The 25,081-nt window shown below is 35.8% G+C and overlaps 3 protein-coding genes across 6 annotated transcripts in view; 1 reads left to right on the top strand and 2 right to left on the bottom strand.

Annotated features, from left to right (window-relative positions):
- msps (msps cytoskeleton-associated protein 5) overlaps positions 1 to 11,094 on the top strand; it is a 12,187-nt gene extending 1,093 nt beyond the window's left edge. For 2 of the 4 annotated variants that reach the window (XM_018508903.1, XM_018508904.1), the window contains exons 3-21: positions 368 to 2,251; positions 2,411 to 2,681; positions 2,778 to 3,320; positions 3,677 to 4,107; positions 4,280 to 4,426; positions 4,578 to 4,850; positions 5,100 to 5,303; positions 5,383 to 5,518; positions 5,610 to 5,803; positions 5,882 to 6,078; positions 7,017 to 7,199; positions 7,367 to 7,529; positions 7,792 to 7,950; positions 8,165 to 8,352; positions 8,423 to 8,585; positions 8,840 to 9,013; positions 9,180 to 9,326; positions 9,556 to 9,730; positions 9,960 to 11,094. In XM_018508903.1, coding sequence (XP_018364405.1) covers positions 368 to 2,251; positions 2,411 to 2,681; positions 2,778 to 3,320; positions 3,677 to 4,107; positions 4,280 to 4,426; positions 4,578 to 4,850; positions 5,100 to 5,303; positions 5,383 to 5,518; positions 5,610 to 5,803; positions 5,882 to 6,078; positions 7,017 to 7,199; positions 7,367 to 7,529; positions 7,792 to 7,950; positions 8,165 to 8,352; positions 8,423 to 8,585; positions 8,840 to 9,013; positions 9,180 to 9,326; positions 9,556 to 9,730; positions 9,960 to 10,084 — 5,757 coding nt within the window. In that variant the 3' untranslated portion in view covers positions 10,085 to 11,094. The remainder of the gene's footprint in view (positions 1 to 367; positions 2,252 to 2,410; positions 2,682 to 2,777; positions 3,321 to 3,676; positions 4,108 to 4,279; positions 4,427 to 4,577; positions 4,851 to 5,099; positions 5,304 to 5,382; positions 5,519 to 5,609; positions 5,804 to 5,881; positions 6,079 to 7,016; positions 7,200 to 7,366; positions 7,530 to 7,791; positions 7,951 to 8,164; positions 8,353 to 8,422; positions 8,586 to 8,839; positions 9,014 to 9,179; positions 9,327 to 9,555; positions 9,731 to 9,959) is intronic. The other 2 variants (XM_018508905.1, XM_018508906.1) reach the window with 2 other exon arrangements.
- A 2,433-nt stretch (positions 11,095 to 13,527) lies between these two features.
- Positions 13,528 to 16,078, bottom strand: LOC108762089 (transmembrane protein 165). Its single transcript, XM_018508910.1, has 6 exons — positions 15,835 to 16,078; positions 15,257 to 15,458; positions 14,845 to 15,020; positions 14,406 to 14,588; positions 14,225 to 14,330; positions 13,528 to 14,134 (listed from the first exon to the last, which is right to left on the bottom strand). Exons 1-6 carry the CDS (start codon positions 15,952 to 15,954, stop codon positions 14,058 to 14,060), a joined length of 864 nt encoding a protein of 287 aa, XP_018364412.1. The 5' UTR covers positions 15,955 to 16,078; the 3' UTR covers positions 13,528 to 14,057.
- A 1,635-nt stretch (positions 16,079 to 17,713) lies between these two features.
- Uba1 (ubiquitin-like activating enzyme 1) lies at positions 17,714 to 24,626 on the bottom strand. Its single transcript, XM_018508907.1, has 5 exons — positions 23,439 to 24,626; positions 21,551 to 22,025; positions 20,497 to 21,004; positions 19,235 to 20,308; positions 17,714 to 18,981 (listed from the first exon to the last, which is right to left on the bottom strand). The coding sequence occupies exons 1-5, from the start codon at positions 23,860 to 23,862 to the stop codon at positions 18,256 to 18,258; spliced, it is 3,207 nt and encodes a 1,068-aa protein (XP_018364409.1). The 5' UTR covers positions 23,863 to 24,626; the 3' UTR covers positions 17,714 to 18,255.
- Positions 24,627 to 25,081: the final 455 nt, after the last annotated feature.

Here is a 25,081-nt window from a genome sequence, read left to right as displayed (position 1 = left end):
CTCTCTCTCTCTCTCTCTCTCTCTCTCTCTCTCTCTCTCTCTCTCTCTCTCTCTATGTGTATTGTATATTTATTTGATTTTAAACACATGTACTAATTCAGTAACAAAAGACAGAATTTAGATTTGCAGGTAGTTGCACAGTTTTATTAGTTTTAATTATTATAATGAACTTATTACAAAAACTTGTGATAATTGCAATTAACAATCTATGATTTTTAATGTGTATATAAATACATAAAAAGTTTTTATTTAAGGACAATGTTATACTGTATTAGTGTTAAATATTTTACTCACAATGATGTAATATCCTTAGAGTAGGATAAATGTTAAATTAAATAAATAATATTCTTTATATGATATTGCACAGTCTTGGCGAGCACGTTTGCATGGATATGAGGAGTGTGTGAAGACATTCCAATGCATTGACGATGAGAAGTCGCCGGAATGGAACAAGTACATGGGCTTCATCAAGAAGTTTGTGCTGGATAGTAATGCGGCTGCGCAAGAAAAGGGACTGGAAGCAACCCTGGCTTTCATCGAGAATGCCACAGTTGCTGGCAAGATAGTTATTGAGGTGATGAATGGTATCGTGTCCAAATGTATCGCCGCACCTAAAGCCAAGACGAAGGAACTAGCTGTACAGATTACATTGATGTATATTGAGATTGAGAAGCACGATGCAGTACAAGAAGAGCTGCTGAAGGGCACCGAGGCGAAGAATCCGAAGATCGTATCGGCGTGTATCGCTACCTTGACGCTGGCGCTCAAGGAGTTTGGACCCAAAGTAATTAATATGAAGCTATTGATAAAAAAGATAGCGAACTTCTTAGAAGACAGGGATAAGATGGTACGAGAGGAAGGTAAAACTATGGTGGTAGAAATGTATCGATGGATAGGCGATCGCTTGAAACAGCAGTTGAACACATTGAAACCGGTGCACATTACGGAGCTTGAGGCGGAGTTTAGTAATCTTGGCAATGAGAAGGTGATACCTACGCGCTATCTACGCTCCCAAAAGCCAAAGAAAATGGGCAATGGTAGCGATTCAGCAGCGGTAAGCGATAATGGCGAGGATGATAATGAAGACGCAGATGGTACTTCGATTCCAGACGTCGATCCATACGAGCTAATGATGCCTGTAGACATCCTATCAAAGCTACCGAAGGACTTCTACGAAAAAGTTGAAGCAAAGAAGTGGCAGGAGCGAAAGGAAGCGCTGGAGACGCTTGAAACGCTGGTTAAAAACACAAAATTAGAGAACGGCGACTACGGTGACGTAGTGAAGTCCTTGAAGAAAATTATCTCGAAGGACACTAATGTGCTGGTAGTCACGCTAGCGGGGAAGTGTCTGGCTGGTTTAGCTGCAGGTTTGAAGAAACGATTTCAATCTTATGCCACCGCCTGTTTGCCTGCCATTCTGGAAAAGTTTCGCGAGAAGAAGCAAACAGTGGTACAGGTATTACGGGAGGCTGCTGATGCCATTTACCAGAGTATGAGCATCGATCTCATTCTCGAGGACACTCTAGCTGCTTTGGAGAACAAAAACCCGGCCGTGAAAGCCGAGACGGCTGCGTACCTGGCCCGATGTTTCACGCATACACCACCTACGAATCTCAATAAGAAGCTACTCAAATCTTATACCGGCATGTTGCTGAAGACGCTTAACGAGCCGGATCTCATAGTACGCGATAATTCGGCTGAAGCGCTCGGCACGGCGATGAAACTGATTGGCGAGAAGTCAATGATGCCATTCCTAACAGATATTGATAATCTGAAAATGACGAAGATCAAAGAGTGTGCCGATAAGGCAGTAATAGTCGTTAAAGTGAAACAGGAGCGACCCAATACCGCTCCGGCCAAAATAGAATCGCAACGGACGAATAAGACAAACAAGGAGAATTCGAAGCACAGCAAATCGAGTTCTACGAAGAGACCGAATACTGGTATTGCGACTGGAAAGAAATCAGGAATAAAGAAACCCGGCAGTGCCTTGTCACTCACGAATCTGGCGCCAAAGAAAGCAGTACAGATAGAAAGGAATTACAGTCCAGAAGAGATCGAGGAGATGGCGGCGCAGCTTTTGCCAGCCGAAATAATCACCGGTCTCGTGGATAGCAATTGGAAAACGCGTCTATCGGCGGTTACGCAATTGTCAGATACCATCAAGACAATGAATTCGGCGGAGGTGCCGACCCAGGTGATCGTACGAACTTTGGCGAAGAAGCCTGGCTTTAAGGATACAAATTTCCAAGTAAGGATAGGATTGAGATTATATAATATTATTCGATATTAATAATAAATTTGATTTATATATTTTAATTTAGAGTTGAGACTTTTAACTTTCATTCTAATTATAAAAAACAAAAATATTTGTATAGTGTATGAAATCTAATTTGATTTCTGTTTTAAGGTATTAAAACTACGCATAGAGATTGTAAAGTACCTGGCGGAAAATCATCCGTTCACAGCCACCGTGGCCGAGTATTGCCTCATGGACATTACAGAAAAACTTGCAGACGCGAAGAATAGTTCGATCGCCGTCGAAACTTTGTTAACGATTGCTGAGGCTACGAGTTTCGAATATATAGCGGACGAGGTAGTGGCGTTTGCATTCAATCAAAAGAACCCTAAAGTACAGCAGGAGACACTGCTGTGGTTGTGCCGGGGAATCACGGAGTTTGGTTTGTATTATTTTCATTTACTTGCTATAATATTAATTGTAAACGAATAAAATATACACAGAATATCAATATTTTAAATTTGTCCAAATATCTTAGGTTGTGGTCTCAACATCAAGTCCATCATTGAGAACATCAAGAAGGCAGTAGCGGCTACGAATCCCAGTGTGCGTACAGCTGCTGTAACTTTGCTGGGAACTTTGTATCTTTACATGGGCAAATCGCTATTGACATACTTTGACAATGAAAAACTTGCACTACGGCAACAGATCGAGCAAGAATGCGAGAAGCGTAACGGTGAAACGCCACCGGCACCTATTCGCGGCGCCAAGGCCAGAAAGGCCAACACCATCAAAATTGATGATGAAGAGGAAGAAGTAGAGGAGTCGGAGAAGAAAGCAAACGGCAGCGAACCGGATCTTAATGAACTGATTCCTCGCGTTGACATCAACGCGCAAATTACCGAAGCGTTGCTAGCCGAATTGGCCGATAAGAACTGGAAAGTGCGTAACGAAGCGTTGCAGAAGGTGAACACCTTGCTTAGCGAAGCCAGGTTTATTAAACCGACTATCGGTGATTTACCGCAGGGATTGGCTCTTCGTCTCGTGGACAGCAACAGCAAGATTGCACAAGCAGCTTTAGGTCAGTAATTTATGTTAACTTAGCCATTATTTGTTATTAATTGAATTAATGTATATACATATTAATGAAATAATCGCAATTATTGATAATTATTATTGAAATTAATTATTCACAAATTGGTTTTGTAATTTATAATTAATATCATTGTGAACTGCTGCTTCTCTCTCTCTATATATATATGTGTGGTAGAAAATTGTTTAAATTAAACTAATTAGAATCTAGAAGAAATATCTTGCTATACTGCTAAATATGATTTAGTAGTAAATTATTACTCACTCGATAGTTCTTAAAATTTTATTTTTTAATTGCAATCAATAATCAATAGTTTTATTACACTTTTTCCAAATATATTTTAGGTATATGTGAAACGTTGGCGACGGCTATTGGACCACCAGTGAAGCTGCACATTCGTGCTTTGTTTCCCGGATTTTTGCAATGCCTAGGTGACAGCAAAAACTGGATTAGAGTAGCTGCGACCTCCTGCATCAATACATGGGGAGACCAGTGCGGCTATAAAGAATTCTTTGATGGCGAGATGATAGGCGATGCATTGAAGGCAGGTTCACCGATGTTACGATCTGAACTATGGAACTGGCTGGCACAGAAATTGCCCTCGATCCCGGTGAAACAGATTCCCAAGGAAGAGCTTTTCGTGTGCCTTCCTTATTTGTATGCTAATCTAGAGGATCGTAACTCGGACGTACGAAAGAACGCTCAGGAAGCTGTTCTCGGCTTTATGATTCACCTCTCTTATGAAGCGATGGTTAGAAACACCGAAAAACTGAAGGTATTTGTGTGAATTACAGAATATTTCTTATATATAGATTTTTTAATGACTCATATAATAAGTAAAATTTAATAATTTTACTTGTCTATCTCATTAATTAATTTGACATAATGAATAATATTGCTTATGATGATAAAATATATTGCAATTTGAAATTATGTAATTTTTGCAGCCTGGATCGAGAACAGTGGTGATTGCTGCATTGGACAAAGCTCGTCCTAGTTTACCCATAAAGCCTCTTCCTAAGAAAGAACCGTCAGATGACAATATCCAGAAAAATGGCGCAAAGGGTGCGAAAGTAGTGAAAGCTGTTAAATCGGTAATAAAATTAAATCTACATACATGGTCTGACGAATTAAATTTGTGTAAATTAATGTTGTCTCTCTCTGATAAAAATTTAATTCTATTAAAATATTTTTATAATGACTTTTTTTGTTTTTCGATGTATCGTTAATCGTACATTGTTCCAGAAGGGCGCTTCATCCAAACCGGGCAGTGCTCGCAAAAAAGATGACGACGTTGATACCAGTCCTCTGTTGGTGGTCAACAACCTGAAGCACCAACGTGTGATTGACGAACAGAAATTGAAGGTGCTCAAATGGAACTTTACTGCACCCAGAGAAGAGTTTGTTGAGCTTTTGAAAGATCTTATGACCACTGCAAACGTCAATAAGACTTTGAGAGCAAACATGTTTCATTCTGATTTTCGATATCATCTCAAGGCTATCGAAGCACTCACCGAGGTAAATATATGTATGAATCAAAACATGTATAGGAAAAAATCAATATCTAATATTTTTCCTCCTTGACCAATTTTGCTAACGTCAATTTAATTGTATTATATAAAAATAAATCACTTATATTAAATTACATAAATTTGTGGCATTTCAAAAATTAATAAAAATTTGAAAAATATTTTTTATCTTAATGTTTATAAAATATATATATGTTTAATATACAATACTGATTCTTATTTATATTATTTTTATCAGGATCTTCCTGGAAATAGTAAAGCATTGGTGTCTAACCTGGATCTCATTCTCAAATGGTTGACATTGCGATTTTTCGATACTAATCCGTCGGTGCTTCTGAAAGGATTGGATTACTTACAATTGGTCTTTAATATGTTAACTGAAGACCAGTATCACATGTTGGAAACTGAAGCAGCGTCATTTATTCCTTATCTCATTATTAAAGTATGTCATCAATTTCGTATTATTTCTCTTTCTTTTTTTTTACCTATAACATTATTATATATGCCATATTAATCAATAGATAGGCGACCCAAAAGATGCTGTGCGTAATGGCGTGCGAGCTTTATTCAAGCAAATAGCTCTTGTATATCCTGTGAGCAAATTATTCTCATATGTAATGGAGGGCTTAAAGTCAAAGAATGCCCGACAGCGAACAGGTAAACGATCTGATTCTCCGTATCCATATAAAATGTTATGAAAATATGTAAACGTGTTAAAAAAAAATGAAAAACGTGTTGATGCTTGCAGAATGTCTGGATCAATTAGGATCGCTAATTGAGAATTATGGAGTTTCTGTTTGTCAACCTACCCCATCTGCGGCATTGAAAGAAGTTGCGAAGCAGATAGCAGATCGTGACAATTCCGTTCGTAATGCCGCGCTGAACTGCATCGTTCAGGCCTACTTCCTTCAAGGGGAACGTATATTCAAACTCATTGGCCAAGTAAGCGAGTTAAATTAATTAATACCATTAATACAAGAAAAGGAAATATAAGCTAATTATGTTTTTTGCTGTATACAGATATCAGAGAAAGATAAGTCTCTGTTGGATGAAAGGATCAAGAGAGCTGCAAAGAATAGACCCATAAAATCTGCATCCGCTACTAGACTCTCCACGCCAGCGGTTGCAACCACCAGTCCGGTGACAGATGACATGGAGGCGGATTACGAAGAGGAGCAGGAAGAGATTGCCGAGCCAATGGAAGCAGTACCAGAGCTGTGAGTTATTTTTACATGTGATATTACGAAATTTTTATCGTGCTAATTGTTTAACAGAATAATAATCTTTTTTAACTATATTTTTATTTTTTCTATAATATTATTTTCTTATGGAATTTTTTTCTAATATTTTTTTATATATTATCTCCAAGTAATTCATGTTCGCACGTCCTTCGCTTTTAACATATCCGCAGGACATGTGTCACAAGCACTACACACAATAATGAGGATGAGCAAGCGCCTTCTGAGGTCATTAAGTCTTCTCCAAAATTGGACCAGGAAAATATCAACAATCATGAAACTGATAAACAAATTCATCTTTCCAATCGAGATGATTCGAAAACGTTTGTTACTTCTTTTGTTCATTTACACAACTGTCTTTGTGACGCGCTCTAATGACATGGTGCTGGGAAATATCGCGGAATCTCATCGTGCATCCTGCGTGCAATATCTCGTCTATTGTCGAATATTATCATTTATATATCTATTTGTTTCAGTTTCATTTTCTATGTTTTAATTTGCTTTCTCTTTTCTCTCCTTCAAGATGCTTGAATGTGTCATCTGTTTCGTTTCGGAAACAAAATGCAAAAGGGATCTAAGGATTTAATTAGCAATGAAATAATAAATAATATTCAATAGCACGATAATCTATTTACATTGTTTTTCCAATTTATCACAATGATATACATATATTATTAGATATAAAACGACTTCCTATATATACTATTTCCTACTTTATGTTACTTTACTTTTACTTTTACTTAACTCACGTAAATTGATAATATTTTTTACTTTTTAGATTGCTGTAATATTTGATATCCTTAATCAACATTGTATCCAAGTAGTAGTGTATTTGATCTGATTTGTGATGTGTGTTTATTCCTTCAAGTTTCAAAAATTCTTTCGACATATCTATATACAATGCGTTTATTTTCTAGAAATTCTCCTACATCGATGCAACCAAAGGTTCCTTCAGGTCCCTTTGGATTAGACATGGAATTTCTGCAGAGGATTGAACTAAGTGCCCCAGTGAAATATCGTAATCCGATATTAGCGGAACCCAGCTTGTCAGATTTGAACGAGCCTCCAGTTAATATGATGTTGAACCCACCCAAAACACAGTAAGTTAAGCCTAATAAAATAATGAATTATTAATATAATTAAACTATATACAAACTAAATGATTTATTTTATTTAAATTATTAATGTTTATTATTGTTTTTTTTTTATTTTTTTATTAGAGAGAGAGAGGTATTATAATAATTTTTGATTTTTCTACTTTTTTCAGAATGATACCAATTTCGCCACCGAAATTGTTAGTGTCAAAATTATCGTCCGTTGTATCTCCTACTACTGCTAGCAGTAAAGATGAGACACTCGAACGTAACATTTTGTCTATGTCCAGTATGGATTTGCCCACTGCAATACAGTCCATGAATGCAATAGAAAACGTTTGTATTTACTTATTTGACGTTCGAATATATTAAAAATGTACGAATATTTAAAGATTTTTTTTAAAATATGCTCTTTTGCTTTTAATTATCGTGATTTCATCCAAATTTTTGGCGTGGAGGTACAATTAAAATTACCACTTTTTAAGAATTTTTTCTTTGTGGAAGAAATTGATTAAAGAAACTTTTTAAAATGCAAAATTTTCTGTTTTGAATACCTGCGTAATATGTGCATATGTATTAGCATTTTCTTTTATTACAGTTATTAAAGTCTCATCAAGCGGTCAGCTTGCAATCTAGGGAGGATAAATTTATTGGATCGATAAACATGCAACTGAAATTATTGCAAACGTATCCATTACGACAAGAAAATGCAGACGTGTCGAGGGGCTTCAGAAACACATTTCTGGTTATACTCGTGGTGAGTGCAATTGCTTCACGATCATATTATTTCATAGATTATATATTTCAATAAGTGATTTAATATACATTAAAAATATATAAAGTTTAATTTTTGATAAAAAAAGCACATGTCTAACAAAATATTTTTTTAAAGGGATTTAATAAAAAATTTTAATTAGAGACTTTCATAAAAAATTTAATTTTAATTAGCTGTTTAAAAACTTTTGTTTTAGTTTTATGACACTGGATTTCTTGGAAAAAATGTTCCTTTTATACATTTAAAAGAATTAGTAGATCAGATGATAAGTTTGTTGGCCGAAAACAAGTTGGAACATTTGCATCAGGCTGGAGCATATTACAGGGTGATCAATAACATCATGGTGAAAATTATTGACAATTCTAATCACACCACCATCATATGGTATGATTTATGAGACAATAACATATTTATTTTAATTTTTTTGTACTTTATTTATTATGTTTGTTTATAGTGTATTAATCAAACTGCTTCATTCGTGTGCTGAATCAAATGTTCCTTCAAAATATGAGGAATTAGTGATGAAATGTTTATGGAAAATCGTGAAAACAATGTCGAATTGGGCCGCTGATTTAGATTACGATACAATACTCTTGGAAGTGCACCGTTTTCTTAAGGTAGAGTAATTTTTTAATAATATTCTATATATAATGACTAATTATTGAAAATAAATGAGAATATATACAAGAAAGATTGCTATTGTTATATTTTGCAACTGTTGAGCTATTAATGCTAATAAAGCTGAGCTAATAAAGATGAGCTATTAATAAGTTAAATGTTGCTATTATTTTTTTACTGTGTCTTAAATATTTCAGTGCGATAACATTTTGTACATTATACATATATGTATATGTAATTTTTTTGTATGTAGGATTATCCTACTACGTGGTGGAAGAAACGAAAGTCCGATACTCCGCTACGAACAGTCAAGACGGTTCTTCACAGTATGACCAGGGTGAAAGGCAGTTCGATACTTAATCATTTGACGCTAATAAATAATACAAATGAATCTGAGTTGCACACTTACTTAATAAGATTAATTGCGGTTAGTTGCGTTGTATATATATATAAAAGTATATTGATTTTCAAGTATTTAATATAGTTAGTATTATTTATTTGATACTAACTATTGCGTTGATATGAGATATTAGCACTATATATGTATTAAATTATACACATCAGGAAGTAATTAACGATATTTATCGTAATAGAGTCTTAAGCCAGATGAGATTAATGCAGCAAAAGTAACACCAAAATCGAATAATGTGGGAAGGACGCCAAAACACTTGTCCAAGTCTACTCGTCAGCAACTGGCAGAAATATTCAAGAAAATCGGATCAAAAGAACAAATGCAAGAGGTATATATTTATGTGCAACTAAAAAAGTCTTGTTTTTTTTAATAAAACAAAAAATATTCCAGTTGTGGAAAAATTATTAAATATTTGCGAAAATTATTAATTTTTTTTTTTTACTTATTTTGTCGTATTTTAAAATGCCTCGTATTGTTCTCATACATTCTTGAGGTTCTTAATGACGTTTTTGCAATTTAAAATATACTTTTTTAGTCATTTGATCATATTTTTGTAGGGCCTAGTGCAGTTATATGATTTCAAACTTCAATATCCGGAAGCTGACGTGCAACCATTTCTGGTCAAATCTCACCAATTCTTCCAAGACTTCATAGAACAGGGATTAAGGGAGATCGATCAGGCGCGAAAAAATCAAACTATTTTATCGCAAGCTAACAATCAGTACTCTATGGGTAAGTAGCGTTAGTTGAATCTTTCAATTTCGTGAGCATAAAAAGGATGTTAACAAAACGACTTGCTCTTTCATCTTGTCGGTTTAATATGGATATATGAAATAAAATAAAAATAGATAATATCCACGATTTTCGTTCAAATATTGGAATCCGTTTTACACGCAATGTAATCACGCACAAAATAACATTGTCTTTAATTATTTAATCATATGTAAAATAAATGATATAGAAACTACAGAGTCTTCAGCCGCGGTTGCTGACGAGAAGGACCTCATGGATCCATTGTACAGGCTCGAGAAACTCCGAGCCCTTGAAGCACAAAGTAGAATGACCTCCCAGCCGAATCCACCATGAATGATCCAACATAAGTTTATTAATTAGGTAAGCGGGACGCACGATACATATATACATGTATGTGTAAGATGATGCATATTTGTCCGACTTATTTATTCGCGTCTTTCGAAATGTTTAATCCTATGGTATTCTCCACCGCTGATTTTCCATTGAGATGAATCATTAATCGCTTTATGTACGAATTTCCGATTTCTTCGAGACATAATCCGATTATTTGCTCTCAGTGAATTAATTTAAATGATTTGCATAGTTAGCAGAGGACTTTAGCGACCGCGAATCGTAGAAAATAGTATAGCTGCACCATCAGACACGTGCTACATCGAACATCGTAACGATCCTGCGTTCTAATTGTAGCAATGTTACATTTCCTATAATGTAACGACGATGCGCGCATACTAATAATGTTTTGTTTCTTCCACAACAGTTATGTATAGTTAATATTAATGTTACTAATTATGTAAGGTCGATCATATAATAGTACATGTATAAGTATACGAAACTTGCACGATTCGAGCGTCACTCATGTCGTAGCATGATTTAATTTTACATTGTTTAACTTAGTATTTTTTTACGTTGTTTTCTAAATAAATTTGTTCTATTTAAACTCTATTAGATTCATAATCACCATATCGTTGTTGTTTTCGCAAAACCTCCACCGCGATAAAAATAAATTTGTTGATATGACAAACAAAATGTTATGATAAAATAAATAAATCCATCTCGTCCGTGGCATGCGTGCTGGGCGATTTCTATGCCATTCTTAAAGAAAATTATTGGCACAGAGTTCAGTGTATAGTTTTAACCGACGAGATACAATTAATCTAGCAAAGAGATAATAAAATAATTTTAGAATATGTCATTCTTTAGAACATTATCTGGACTTCTGTATCATCCAATCTCCGAGAGTTACATTTGAAAAAAAAAGAAACAAACTGATATATGGACAATATATGGACTTGATATAATTTATGTGCGCGATGTTCAATGTGATGTATTATTAATTTTAGACAGAAAACAATATGATTTTTTGGTTTTTGCCGTATAAAAAATATATAATTAATAATAAAATATAAAAAAAGAGATGATTCTTTATAAGTCTCGTTCCTTTTTAATTTTAATATTTTTCAAGAGATTATATACATATCATATAAAAAATTTGGTGCCTGTTGAGGCTTAAATATTAGACAGATATTTATTTATTATATAGATATTTTTTTCATACCAACCTTTTTATATAAAAGATAAAGACAGGAGGTTTCGCGGAGATAACAGCGATTTATCCTATCTATTAAGACGCAAAATGTCATACTCGAGTTAGTATTTATAGATAAAAAAAAATAATAGTTATCAGCATCGACACCTCGATGTTTATTATTCGATATAATAAAAAAAAAACGACGTTGAGCCATAAAAAGCTCATAACTCAAAAAGAATTTCATGTCTTTCAAAATAAAGAGGATATTGTCTATTTGAAATACTTTGAATACCAATTCTAGTGTTGATAATTTTACTTCGAAAAATTGTCCTGTGCGATTTGACTGGTATCAATTATGAAAATAAAATTAGTTTCAAACACAGTGTTTATAGAGAGAATACTTATAGAAAATTTACACGAATTAATCGCGCGATTATTAAATTTAACTTTTTACCATAAATTAAATTATTAATTGCTGCATTATAAATAAAACGCATTTACAACATATTTGCAAATTATGATTGACATTGCAATTTTTCTGTCTACGAAACATTGCTGTAGGTACTCGTGATTAACAAAATTTTTAAGTTACGAGATTTTTGTGGCTTGACGACGTGGAAAGCATATTTACCTTTCTAATATTATCGGTGCAGAGAAAAAAAAATAACAAAGGGAACGTAGTTAATAATATATAAAAAGGAAAAAATAGAATCTACTTTACTATCTGAAAACCTTACGACTCGAAGTTGCTGTATTTGAGAACTTACCGCTTTTCCTGAAGACTTATTCTGTAGTGTAAATAGAACTCATGTATATACATGCACTAATAAAATTATATTCGACAAAGCTGTTATGTCCGACAAAATATAAACACACAGTATGAATTTTCCCTTTACAACACGTCTACAATATTCGGCAGTATCGAGTTAGATTTCAAAGATTTCAGTTTTATGATTTTTATATAATAAATTTCTGATTTCAAATTCAACATATTATATCAAAGTACGATATTCTATATATGTAAAAGTGTGTTCTAATTTCTCTGAAATGTTTCTAATTTTTCGAGAGTAAATTTGTGAAAACGTAAAACACTGGAAATTCGTATAACACCATTTTCATTCGTAACGATTCTGTATTTGTACTGTATTTTACAATACTTATTTATATTTCCACATAAGAAATTTCTTTTATAATATAAAATAGATTTTTCAAAATAACTTTACTGCATTATAATTGTTATATTTATCATCGTTTGGTATAGAAATATTCTATTTACAGTTGTATTTGTAGAAATTTTGTTCTATTGAAAAACGAATGAATAGTCCTTTTTGTCATATTTTTTGTTTCGTCAAATCTTATTTATACGGCATTATGCCGTACAAACAAATAATACAATCTTGTCCTACTGTTATATATTACATTCTCTGTAGTGTATCTTACAAGTTGCATATACAAATATAATACAGGCGATAAGCTTATTTATATGAAGTACAATTGGGTAATGTATATAATAATGAATAATGTATTAATGTAAAATCTGCATAGAAGCAGAATTAGGTACACAAATTCGGCAAAATGTAGCATTACAAAAATCTCTATATTATGAATGCCACATCAATATTACTATTAGCAAATTCGATTGAATGCACTTAGTGCACACTGGTGCACATAAAAGTCGTTGTACACAAATGTTGACGTAAAAATACGTGTATAACATAAAAAACGGATTAAATCAAAATCCTTAATGCATTTTATTGTATAGTTAAGTAAAAATCTGTATGTTATAATTCGAAATATTTGCATATTACTTTCACACAGATTAAATCAGTATACAACTTTTGCTTTTATATGAACTAATGCGCACTAGTGCGTCCAACGGAATTCGCTATATTATTATATCATTTAAATTAAAAAATAATTCAAAAGATTACGAAGTATATCATTAGTACAAAAAAATATTTTCTTTTTTGGCAAAATATTAATTTAATAAAAAAATAATTTTTTAACTTAGGTTCCTCCAATGTAAGATTAACTTTAATTTCGGTTTAACTTACTGTTTATCTTTTCTAATTATTCTACGAATTAGAAAAAAGATATAAATAGAAAGTTAAACTAAAATTAATCTTACATTGGTGGAACGGAATCTTAGAGAGGAACTTTGCAATGAGGCATTTCTTTCTTATGATCGACAATGAAAAATTAGATGTAAGAATTAAACATATGTGTGATTTGATTATTTAACTGTAAATTTTGTTCTTCATCGATACTTCCAAGCACTTGCATATATTCGTGCTGCGAATATCGATTACTAAAGCCAAGATAAAAGATCGAGCTCTTAATTACGTATTGTTATTTTTAAAGTTTAGAGTTTTTTGACACGACCGATCTCTATATTGAAGAGCAAGCCTAAAGTTACGTAAAAACTTATTTTGTTACGACCCCCGAGTGTTGCGCTTGACGCACGCTGGCACAACACGCTCCAGCATACTTTATGTCACGGAGATACGAACACGAAAAGCTTATTTCGTATCATTTCATGGAAAGTGCGTCGGAGCATGTTGTGCTAGTGTGTGCGTCGAATGCAACAAAATATAATATATATTAAGAAGACAAGTTTCTTTCTCGCTGGCTAATACTGGTCAGCGACTGATTAACTTTATGGTTCTGAAAAAACTCAATAGAACAGATCACTATGTACAAACTTACAATACTCTCACAATATACAACGTTCATAAAGAAATACTGGTAAAAATTTTTTATATTAAGGAAGAGTTGTCCTCAAACGTTTTCTACAGGGTTGACGAAGAGCGCTGTTACGGCAAATAATATAAACACTAAGCCTCCAATAATGGTCACTAAAAATATTGAGAATATTAGACGTTGCTGATAATATTGTGATTAATTTACATGCATTGTATTGTGCACGCAGAAATATTTTGAATTACCTGTTCTCACTGATATTCTTTGAGCTATCATACGTCCTCCTATAACTGCCAAGCCTGTACAAAACGAATGACCAAGTACTCCACCTAGAACGACTCCATAAACATCCTGAAAATAGCATGATCATAAACGCTGATACATGTAAAGATGCTCTGTTGCAGTAAAATCATTATAATAAAGTACCTCTCTTGCTGCAAGGATAATAGTCGTTAACTGAGAACGATCGCCCCATTCCGCGAGAAAGGTAAGGGTGAATGCTTGTAAAAATATCCTAGAGAGCAGCATGAGTGCACTGCTTTTATTGGTTTTGCGTATTACTCCAGTTTCTGGATCCTGAACTAAAGTACTTGCCGTCTCCTTTTCGTACTGAAAGCAATGACATTTAAAAAATTATTTAATCTCCTGCAAAAACAACACTATTTAGATAAGTAATTTTTTTATTATACTCCAAAAATAAATTCTTTCAGTAGAGTATCTCTATAATTCTTTTTATAATTGAACAAAGATATTTCTAAAGAGGGATGAAAAAATGAAATAGTTTCTCCATTCTTCAACATAGATAACTCTTGTGAGCCATGTAAGATATTGTGGTATCTGATTAAAAAAAAATTTGTAAGTTTACCTCGTCATCCCTTTTTCTCAAGTCAGATTGAACTTCTTCTAGCTCTTCTTGTGCTTCTGTCGGCGACATATAATATCCATCTCGTAACATTTTTAATCCGAACAAAGCAAAGAGAAGAGTGGAGATATAGTAGGTATAAGCACGAGGAATTATTGTAGCTGCGTATCCGAACACCACTAGAAGTAGAATAAAGATATTTCATGTTAATGAATGTTATGATTACGTTTGCAATAGATATATGAGTAAATTAAAATTATTATAAACTATTATAAGCATTACTACAGCTGAAATGTTGGTTTTATATTAACGATATTTAAAAGACATCCAGGGGATCAAGATACATGTATTTTATATGTACAACCAGTAATATCTGTGAAATTATTAGATACTATTTTACAATATATATATATACCTGACAGAATGGTCATCAATGCAAGAGCACTTATCGCACCAATGAATACAGTCAATCGTGGATGCTTCATTGCCATAATAGCGGCGATGAAAAATGTTTTGTCTCCTAATTCAGATACTACGATGACTGACAAAGATGCTAGGAAGGCGTGCAGGAAGCCCATTCCAGTCTGTGGCTTCTCGGACACAGACTCCGGCAAATTCTAAAAATATTTTATATATTAAAAGAAGTTTACAGAGATATAAAACATCTTTTTAATAATGCTTGTAAAGTTTGTAACTTTGTAACATGAAATTCAATCTTGGAAAGTGCTTTAGGACTTTTAAGGGATTTAAAGATTTAAACTTTGGGAGCTTTAAAAATTTTCAACCTTCCAATTTCTTCAAAATATGAAAATTCATTCGGAAATTTTAGACTGGATATCTTTTGGAATTAAAAATTTAGAGAATTTACTTTAAATCTTTTCCGATTTGATGAAATTCTCGTAAATAAGGTTTTTATATACAAATCATAAACGATCGTGAGAATTTAAAGTATTTGAAGGACCGCCGAGAGAAGTCTTATCTTAGGGTACTTACTGTCGATGTCGCGAACAATTCAATTTTCTCATCATAACGCGGTTCAATCTCACAAAAGACAGCTGAGAGGCAAAACGTTAAAGTTAGAGAGCAGGCATAAATTAAATGTTCAGTTCCCATGGTACAATACTTCTGTAACTTCGATATAACTTCAAAGGACTGCGCGTGACAATCGTTACGCTTGAGATAACCTCTAAAAAAAATCGTCCTCGTCCCAAATCAAATCGCGATCGCCATGTTGCTTTTCTTCGCAATCCGTGAATAAAAGAAGAGGTTAGGTCCCATACCAGAGCGGTGCGTCAGATGGCGGAAACGGAAAGGCTGCCACGCTGCCAGCACTGATTGTCAATCCACACGGATTCACGGAGATCGATACGAAAAATGATAAAAAATATTAAAAAAAGGAAATTAATAGAGAATTATATAAATCTATGCTTAGAATGCGATGTGTAATATCGAGTTTCAATAAAATTTTTTAAAATAATTTTAAATGCATTCTGACAAACGCGCCAAACATCCTCACGTAGATTGACAATGAAAGAAAACAATTCCGCAAATTCTTTTCTCATTTTTTCAAATCTTTTTATCGCAAAAAAAAATCAAACTTATCGGGATTGATTAAAGACAGATGATGGGTTCGCCTTTAGAATGGTATAAAACACGACGAGGCGTACACTTCCCATTTTATTTTCGTTATTTCATTACTTCTTGAAATCCAAACACATCTATTTGTCTATCGACGAAATGATTTATATTTATATATATAATAAATATCCGCATTATATCCTAAAATTAACAAAATATCTTTCCTTTTATGTTTGTTTATCTGTTGTCTCCCTTGGTCTAAAGTGTACGCAATTTTTATTATTTTCTTCTTTTCTCTCATTTTTCTCTTTTAGAAGCTTCTCTTTCTTCCAAAGATTATCTTTTTATAAATTTAAATGCAGTGTATACGTCGTAACAACAACCAGCCTTAGCCAATAGTTTATTCGTTATTATTATTATTAATATTATTATTATTACTATTAGTACTACTACTACTGCTATTACTAGTACATTATCATTATTTGAGAAAGACATTGCGAAGCAAATCAGGTGTAAACAACATATTGATTAGATAAACCCTTAATGCGTATCGAATCTTTTGTGAGAACGTTAGAAAGTAGATGAAGAAATACGTATATATATCCAAGGATCTGGTCACGCAGTTGCTCCCTCGTTTCTATCGAAACAATCATTTGCGCGGAAAATAAAAAAAAAGAAGAAAAGAAGAGAAGAGAAAGAAACGAAACGTATTGCCTTCAACAACTCGAGGCTGATTATTCACATATTTCTCTACGGAACTACGTTTAATAATACATCGATCTAAGGAACCTAATGAGATAAAATAAGAATTTCATCTCTCCAGTTTGATTTATACATCAGATTCTACGGAACAGTGCGACATGCGTTTGTGGAGCGAGCTGAAAGTCACAATCTCGTCAAAGATCCTCCTCTCTCTCCTCCTCTTCGTAGAAATTTGGCATTCGCTTCTAATTTTCTTCTTCCTTTTCTCCAATCGAATGGTAATCACGTTGGAGAACGCATCATGAGCTAACCGGTCAAAATAAGGTACAGCCAAGAAAAAAACGAGAATTAAATTTAGTCGGAAGGTGAACGCAATACTTCGCAGCGACGAAGTCGCTGCGATCGTGTATATTGGATTATGACATCAGAGAAGCGAGAAATGCGATCTATATATATACATATATTTTTGCGCATATCAAAATATAAATTTAAAAAGTGAAAAACGTATAGACGTACCCAGATGTAACTTTTCAGAATTCATAATCCGTTAATGTATTTAATTTAAATAACAAGTCCACGATACATAAAGAATTTATTAATGTTTTTTATTATTCTTTCGACTATAGATTGTCCATCAATTAAAAGGAAAAGAATTTGATCATAAAATGTTTCGCAAAAAATTAAATAAATTAGATATTTCTGTATTTAGCAAAAATATGACAATTCGAATAGTGAAAGTATACAATCTGTACGATTTTGTCGCTTCTGATATCATAATCCGGCAAGATTCGTAGCGATCGGGAAAATCTGGAAACAGAATTCGTCTATGAATTTTATTTCCTAAATGAAACAAAGAATTCGATCTCGTTGTTGCGCGCACTTGCTGCTCAAGATCACTACTACTAAGCGCTGGCGGTAGTAACGCGTGAAAATTCTCTGGCAAAAAAATCTCTGTATATATGTAGAAAGAAAGAGTGCCTCACACAGACATTCATAGACGAGAATCAGCAGCAGTAATGTCTCCTGTATGTATTACATCGTCGTAAAATAGAAATTTGTAGAAATCACTATGTACGGCTAAGTGTCTTAGTTAAGTAGACATCATCTGGCGCGATCGGGGGCCGCACGGGCGAGTCAGGGTAGAGTGTAGCGAACGTACGGCACCTCGACGTCGTTCCCATCTTCGTCGTTGCAGCACAGCTCGAACACGAGAGCGCGCACATGTGGTTCCAGTTTCTTCTTCGACACCTTCTTCACCACCTCCGACATGAGCAGGCCCATACGTTCCTGACATTTGGCCTTTGCCATGAAAAACGAGTATAACATGCAGATGCCTTGAGACAGCATTGTCACTTCCAGATTGTGACGTTCTTTAAAGTAGTCGAGGAACTCCTTCAATGTCAGCTCGCCCTTTACTTCGAAACGATCCCACAATGTCCACTCGATGTCATAGTATTTGAGCTTGGGAGCGGCGATCGGCTCGCTAAAACCGAAGAACGGTAGCGCCAGGTTCACGAAGCCGTTCTTGTATAGCGACAAGTCGCGCACGCCGCGGGTCAACTTGTAAAGTTCCAGACAGACGAGACCGGCTACCACTGAGGTGGTAGTGGCGATCGCCGGGATGATTTTACCGGCAATCAATTTGCTCTTGTGTCGATCCGCCGGTGAGATTTTGTAATTGGTAGCACGCAAGTTTGACGCCGCGACAATGAAGTCTATGTGGAAGTTGGTATCATCGTCCTTTTCGAATTCCTGCGGGTAAATCGCCAGGCCGTTCAGATCCTCCATCTTCGGCAACTCTTCCTGCAGCTGCGATAGCCGTTCGTGATCGATATTACCGCTGCCGTTAGACACTTGTACCTGAAAACACATAACCGATCTCTTATTTAATTTTCTCTCTCTTGATATTGCAAAATTATAATAGTTCCAAATTTTTTATTTGGAATATTTTTAATATAAATATCTTTTGAGACTTTTTCAAGATCCTTTTAGGTTCTTTTAGATTTTATTATCATTAATCTTTTATAGTTATAAGATTTTCAATTTCTGATTTTAAATAATTCAATTTAAAATTTCCACCATTGTTTAAAGCACTTATTAATTTATTTCTTACCTGTGAATCCGTTTCGGCTATCTTCACGCCGGATTTGGGTGTGAAATCTGGTATCTTAACTGAGTCAAGATACCTAGCGATTATTTCTCTATCACGGGTTGTGGATAATCCGTACACTTTGGCCTTGAGATTAGCAGCGGCAACGATGTAATCCATGTGCAGGACATCATTGATATCAAAAATTAACGGTTCCGGACACCGTTTCGGGCCGGACCAGAAGGGTTGACCACTCGAAGTCACCTGATCCGGTGGAAAGTTGAATAACAGCTGGCGGATTTGATTGCTGTATTGCTCCTGCCAATGACAACGAGCCCATGCCACGCAATCTGTGAAGGCGGACGGTCTCTCGTCAATCAATGCAGTTTTGACGGATTCCAACACTTCGAGAGGTTGCACCCCAGGCAGCTTAAGCGTGCGATCGACGAACTGCGAGTCGGAAATGTATTGCGCTGCATTTTCCGCCGACTGACGGAACAGGCCTTCAAAATTGTCGCGGGCCCATTGCAGAGTATGTTCGATGGCATTAGGGAAGTTCTTGAGCGTACAAATAGGAATGCTCTTTTCCGGTGGGTCCTGCGACGAACTGTATGATTCAGTGAGGAATGGCACTACTACTTGGGTATTGCCCTTAGTGCCGAGCGTACCGGATTCCAATAGGGGTTTATGGTAATATACGCAACGACGATCCATATAAATACGGGCACTCACGTTATCGAGTGCATTTGCCACGCCATCCAACACTTCGAAGAAATCGTCGTTGTAGATTTTCTCTGTTTCCGGGCACACCCGATTCTCGTGCGCGACTACATTCATATTGGGATTCATGCCTTTAATTACCCTGGCCGCGGTCGCCGACTTGGATTGTTGTACGTCAGACGGCCTGAATAGAAACTGCCGATTTAAGTTGGACTTCTCGATCAAGTCCATGTCTGTTACCGTGACACAACCATTTTCCGCGCCAACGCCGATCATCGCAAAGTTCTTCAATAATTCACAACCAATTGCGCCGGCACCGACCACAAAGTATTTCAAGCTGCCGATCTTGGACTGGAATTTCTTGCCGAAAACAGCCACCTGAATGAAAAATTGAATTAATGATCATATATGAGCAATAAAATTATTTTATACTTTTATTTATAGATTTAAAGTATGATTATCGAATTATATTATTACAAATAAACAGTAATGTCTAATTTTTTTACAAATCTTTCAAAATTTTTTGAGAAGAGAAAATTTCAATTAATTATTGATCAATATTGTACCTGAGAATCATAACGAGATCCCGTGGGACAGCAATCTTCCTCGGTAAGCTCTGAATGGTCAACGGGCAGACATTCGATGGCGTCAAAATACATCCATTGATAGATGGGGTGAAATTTGCCAGAGCAGGCTTTCATCACCTCCTGGGCAACAATACCACCGATCGTAGCATTCATGGGATTCAAATCGCCAGCAGACACCTTAGCAAATGTGCGTAACAATTCGCTATTAATCTCGGTATCAAAACCATAGCTAGCCTTGCTCTGTTCAGCGATGGCAATAAACTCGTCAGCATCTGACTGGTTCCATGGTCGTGGCAATGTGCCTCTATCAGCTATATATTGATGTAGTGCCAGGAAGGCCAAATGTAACTGTTCCGGATAATCGAATTTGCCGAAGTCCGTGACGAGAAACTCGGGTTTCTTCAGGGCAGTTTGAAATGGCGTAAAGTGCAAAGTTTTGGGCATCTTCACCTGCGTCACAATACCACTGCGCACGTACTCAGAGAATCTAGAGATATTTGATTTGTTTGATTAGATTAATCGAATAAGTCTCATCAAAATATAGATATATTCTTGTACTAATTAGGTATGTTATAATATTAATTCTTTTGATAAAAATAATAGAGGATTATTAAACAGTGTAAAAATTGGCTGATCAAAATCTATGTATATCCCTCGCACTAATTATATAGAAAATTAGTGAAATAAGTTTTCACACATGTGATCCCAGTGAACTAGTTTTCATACATGATATAGCTTATAATATATAAATTAAACAAAAGATGTCATAGACACAAGGCTTAATAATGAATAATTCTTGCCATGTATCAAAGGTGTAAAATTGTACTCATAAAGTACCTTTGATACAACATAGTTCAAACACTATCCATTATTAAGCCTTGTGTCTATAGCATCTTTTATTCATCACATTATATGTATCTACATTATATGTAAAACTAACTTATTATTTCACCAGGACTCAATTTTCCACATAATTAATATGGGATCTTTTTAAGTCTTAGGAAGATACTTATAAGATAGCTGTATGCTTCACCTGGAAGTATCGCCAATGCTGAAAGTGTATGGTCCCAGCACTTTGATCTTAATCGGCTCACACCCATTTAATTCGGTCATGCCCTGCACTTCGGAGAAAGTCACATAGTCGCCGTCTTCCATACCATGGCGAGTATCATCCAGGCATGTGACAACGCCTTCACTATCGCGGGAGATGCTGGCAACCATCGCGCTCACCGGCGATTCGCCATTTGTGTCCACCACTGTGAATGTCTCACCGAAATCGCAGAATACCTGCGAGAAGAGGCCACGGGTGTCGGCAAGTATTAGGGCAATGTCGTTGGCGCGAGTAATCTGCGAGATGCGTAGCTGCTCGGCTAGTGGTGTTTCCGTCAACACCACTACCTTGAACTGTTGGATGTATGTCTCGTTCAGCGGACCGGAGTAGTGACGAGTAGGCACATAATTGTTCAGCTCTGACAGGCGTTGACAACACGCTGCCGCACGATTCTTACCTATTGAACAAATTTTTATTTAAAGATTTAATTAAAAACCATTAATTCTCTATAATATTATATGCACTATTACTAATTGTTAAATTAAAATAATTACAAAGCTACAATAGTAGCCTTATTAATTTCGATATTAACATGCCAACATCTTATAAACGATAAATTTAGGTCGCTTGTTAGTAAAGAATACTTTTTAATTATAATCCGATTATATCTTTTGTTATAAAAATTGTTTTACATCTATGCATAGATTATAATGATGTAAGGAAAAATTTTAGAAAAATTAATTCTAATTATGTGTGAATTAATTAAATATATACATATATCAATATTATACTTATAATATTAACTTAATTTCATGTATTTAATAATATAATGTCCAAAAACTCTTTCTCATGTATTCTAATGGTATTTTGGAATTCAACGTAGCTTTAGAACAAAGAGTATAGTATTTAAGTTGCAATATTCTGCAAGACAACCTATTCATGATGACTTGCATGATGACTAATAGCATAGTTTATATTTTTTATATCATTTTTAATGCATAAGAGAAATAGTAAGTGTAATCGTGCAATAGAATTATAATTCGCTTGACAATAGCAACAGCTGTGCCTTATCTCAATTTAAATCTTATCACTGTATAGATTAGAATTGCGCAGAAGTTTATCGCGAAGAACTAAAGCCGAATTTGTGATAAATAAAAAAAAACTCCATTTTCTTTTTTTTTCCTGCAAATATATAAAATCTATTAATTTTTAATTCGTTTATTTTTGTATCGAATTTCATTTTTAACGTAAAAAAAGAAAAGTGCAATTAAAACAAATGTCTATTTTTTTTATTCCTGTACTAGAGAATCTCGTTCCTCGCTCTCACCAAATATATACCAAATATATACCAAATATATATCTATTTCACTTTAAGTTCCAAAAGTGTATATTAATTCAGCTACAGAAAACATACCTCTAGTATATCTTCATAGAGAAAACACTATATATTTTTTTTATACATATCTACTCCTTTTGAAACATAGTACCATATTCTTTCTTCTCAATAGACTTCTCACTTTTCCAAGGTTTGTTTTCTACAGCTAAACCAATATACACTTTTGAAACTTAAAATAAAATAAATATATATGTTTGTTATTTGGATAAAGTGAGAAAGAAAGTTCTAATACAGTCTAGTATAGGAATAAAAACAAGTTCCACAATTTACATGAACTTTCGAAAAAATTAAGAAAAATAACATGTTACGTTATGCTTTTGAATTTAAATCTCTACTTTTCTGGTTATGTCTTTTAATTTAAATCTGTGTTTTTCACTGCTTATACAAATGAAAAAACGCGCGAGCTTCTCTTGGCCTTTGGCGCGTCTCACGTGTTTCCGACCGGCGTTGTTCGGCGCGCGTACGTTTCCTCACCTACGTCTGCCTCGGTAAGATAAAACTGCGAGCCTAGATCGGCCAATTTGCACATGGCATGATCGTGGAGCGTGACGGATTTGACACCGCCGAGGATGACGTTCTTAGCGATCTCGACGCCGAGTCCACCGAGGCCGGAGATAAGCACGTCCGAGGACGCCATGCGGCGCATGGCGTCGTGTCCAAGGACATAGAGCTGTCTGGAGTATAAACCCTCGTCGATTTCAGCGGGCGCCCGACCGGTGGTACCGCCGCTGCCGCTGCTGGAGCTCGTGGAGCCGTTCTTCGCCATGTCTACGTCCATCTCCGCCACGTTTGTCGTCGTCAGCTCGTCGTCGGCTCCTCCCGTCGTGCTGGCAGCACCAACGCGTCGCTTCTTGGCTGGGGGATCAACGGAGCTGTCCGCCACCTCAGCACTAGACATCGGAGGACTTGACGGACGTGTTCACAGGGACGTCGGATTATGTGCCGTCGATTATTTCCCCTGATTGTGCCTTCACTCTTTCCCTCTCTCTTTCTCTCTCTCTCTCTCTCTCTCTCTTTCTCTCACCCTTCCCTCTTTTCGCTCCCTCACTCTACCTCTCACACTCTCTCTCTCTCTCTCTGTCTCTTTCTCTCCTCACGCTACTCTCGACTTCGCGACTGCCACCCGCGCCGCACACACGGCTCGCCGAATCTCGAATGCACCTCGGCGACGACACCAGCACGCTAGACAGGTACCTAGCTAAAGACGCGCACGACCAACCTCACAGTCCTCACACTGCCATCATCAGTGCCGTCGCACACGTCGCCCCCACCACTCTCCTCCTCTTCTCTCCACTCCACTTCCTTGCTCCTGTTCGACCGCCACTGCCGCGCCGCAGTTTTGCAAACTCGTGAATACCCTCCGACCCTCGTGCCTATCCCGAAGTCTGCGACTGTCTCCGACTTTGCGTCCGTTCGTAGAGCACACCGCCAATGCCTTCTTTGTCCCTTGGCCGAGAACGTCGACTGACGTCGACCGACGCGAGAAGCCTCGAACCGCGTACACCAGCGTTCACGAATCACGACACACACCGTTCCGCCTGATCTACCGATGACCGACCAGACCGACGCTGCCGCCGCGTTCCACCGCGTTCCACCGCGTTCCTCGCCCAACCCCCTCGCGCACTCTCATTCGCTTCGCTGTTGCTACACGGATTCGTCGATTCGCTCGCTGTCCTCTGAAGTTGTCGCTTGTGCCGCGATCGACTCCGATTGGACGCTCCACGAATAAGGAGAATTCTAGAATCGGCGCGCGCCGATGATGTATATCGTTCGTGTGTTTTGTGATTTTTATTTAAATCCGATATTTGTGAATTTCTTTGATTTTACTCTCGAATGAAATTTGAGAAACCGACTGCAAGTAACGAGAAGTAGGAAGATAAATTTGAGAAATGCAAATATAGTCGCTGTCTTTTCTAAAAATGGATGAACGATTGGTCTTATCCGAATCGAGATCACGTGCGTCAGATGAAAGAAAGTCTTCGTATTCACTTGAGTGGACGACCTTGCGATATATTGATTTTATTTAAAACTCTTTTTTTTTTTGCTAAAATGTAAACGTAAGTTTTTATTTCGAGATAAAGAATAAAGACGACTTTGATCAAACTTCAATTAACTTA

The sequence above is a fragment of the Trachymyrmex cornetzi genome, unplaced genomic scaffold, assembly GCF_001594075.2.
Source record: "Trachymyrmex cornetzi isolate Tcor2-1 unplaced genomic scaffold, Tcor1.1 scaffold276, whole genome shotgun sequence".
Lineage (NCBI taxonomy): Eukaryota > Metazoa > Arthropoda > Insecta > Hymenoptera > Formicidae > Trachymyrmex > Trachymyrmex cornetzi.
This window is presented reverse-complemented; position numbering and strand designations above follow the sequence as displayed.

What these genes read in the sequence shown, in the direction of transcription:
- LOC108762089 (XM_018508910.1), bottom strand. Translation starts at nt 15,954, where the DNA reads ATGGGAACTGAACATTTAATTTATGCCTGCTCTCTAACTTTAACGTTT. An exon ending in AATTGTTCGCGACATCGACA is followed by an intron (nt 15,459 to 15,834) that starts GTAAGTACCCTA and finishes AAATATTTTTAG; the next exon opens with AATTTGCCGGAGTCTGTGTC. An exon ending in ATTGATGACCATTCTGTCAG is followed by an intron (nt 15,021 to 15,256) that starts GTATATATATAT and finishes TTCTACTTCTAG; the next exon opens with TGGTGTTCGGATACGCAGCT.
- Uba1 (XM_018508907.1), bottom strand. Translation starts at nt 23,862, where the DNA reads ATGTCTAGTGCTGAGGTGGCGGACAGCTCCGTTGATCCCCCAGCCAAG. An exon ending in TCTTACCGAGGCAGACGTAG is followed by an intron (nt 22,026 to 23,438) that starts GTGAGGAAACGT and finishes TTTGTTCAATAG; the next exon opens with GTAAGAATCGTGCGGCAGCG. An exon ending in TAGCCGAAACGGATTCACAG is followed by an intron (nt 18,982 to 19,234) that starts GTAAGAAATAAA and finishes ATGTGTTTTCAG; the next exon opens with GTACAAGTGTCTAACGGCAG.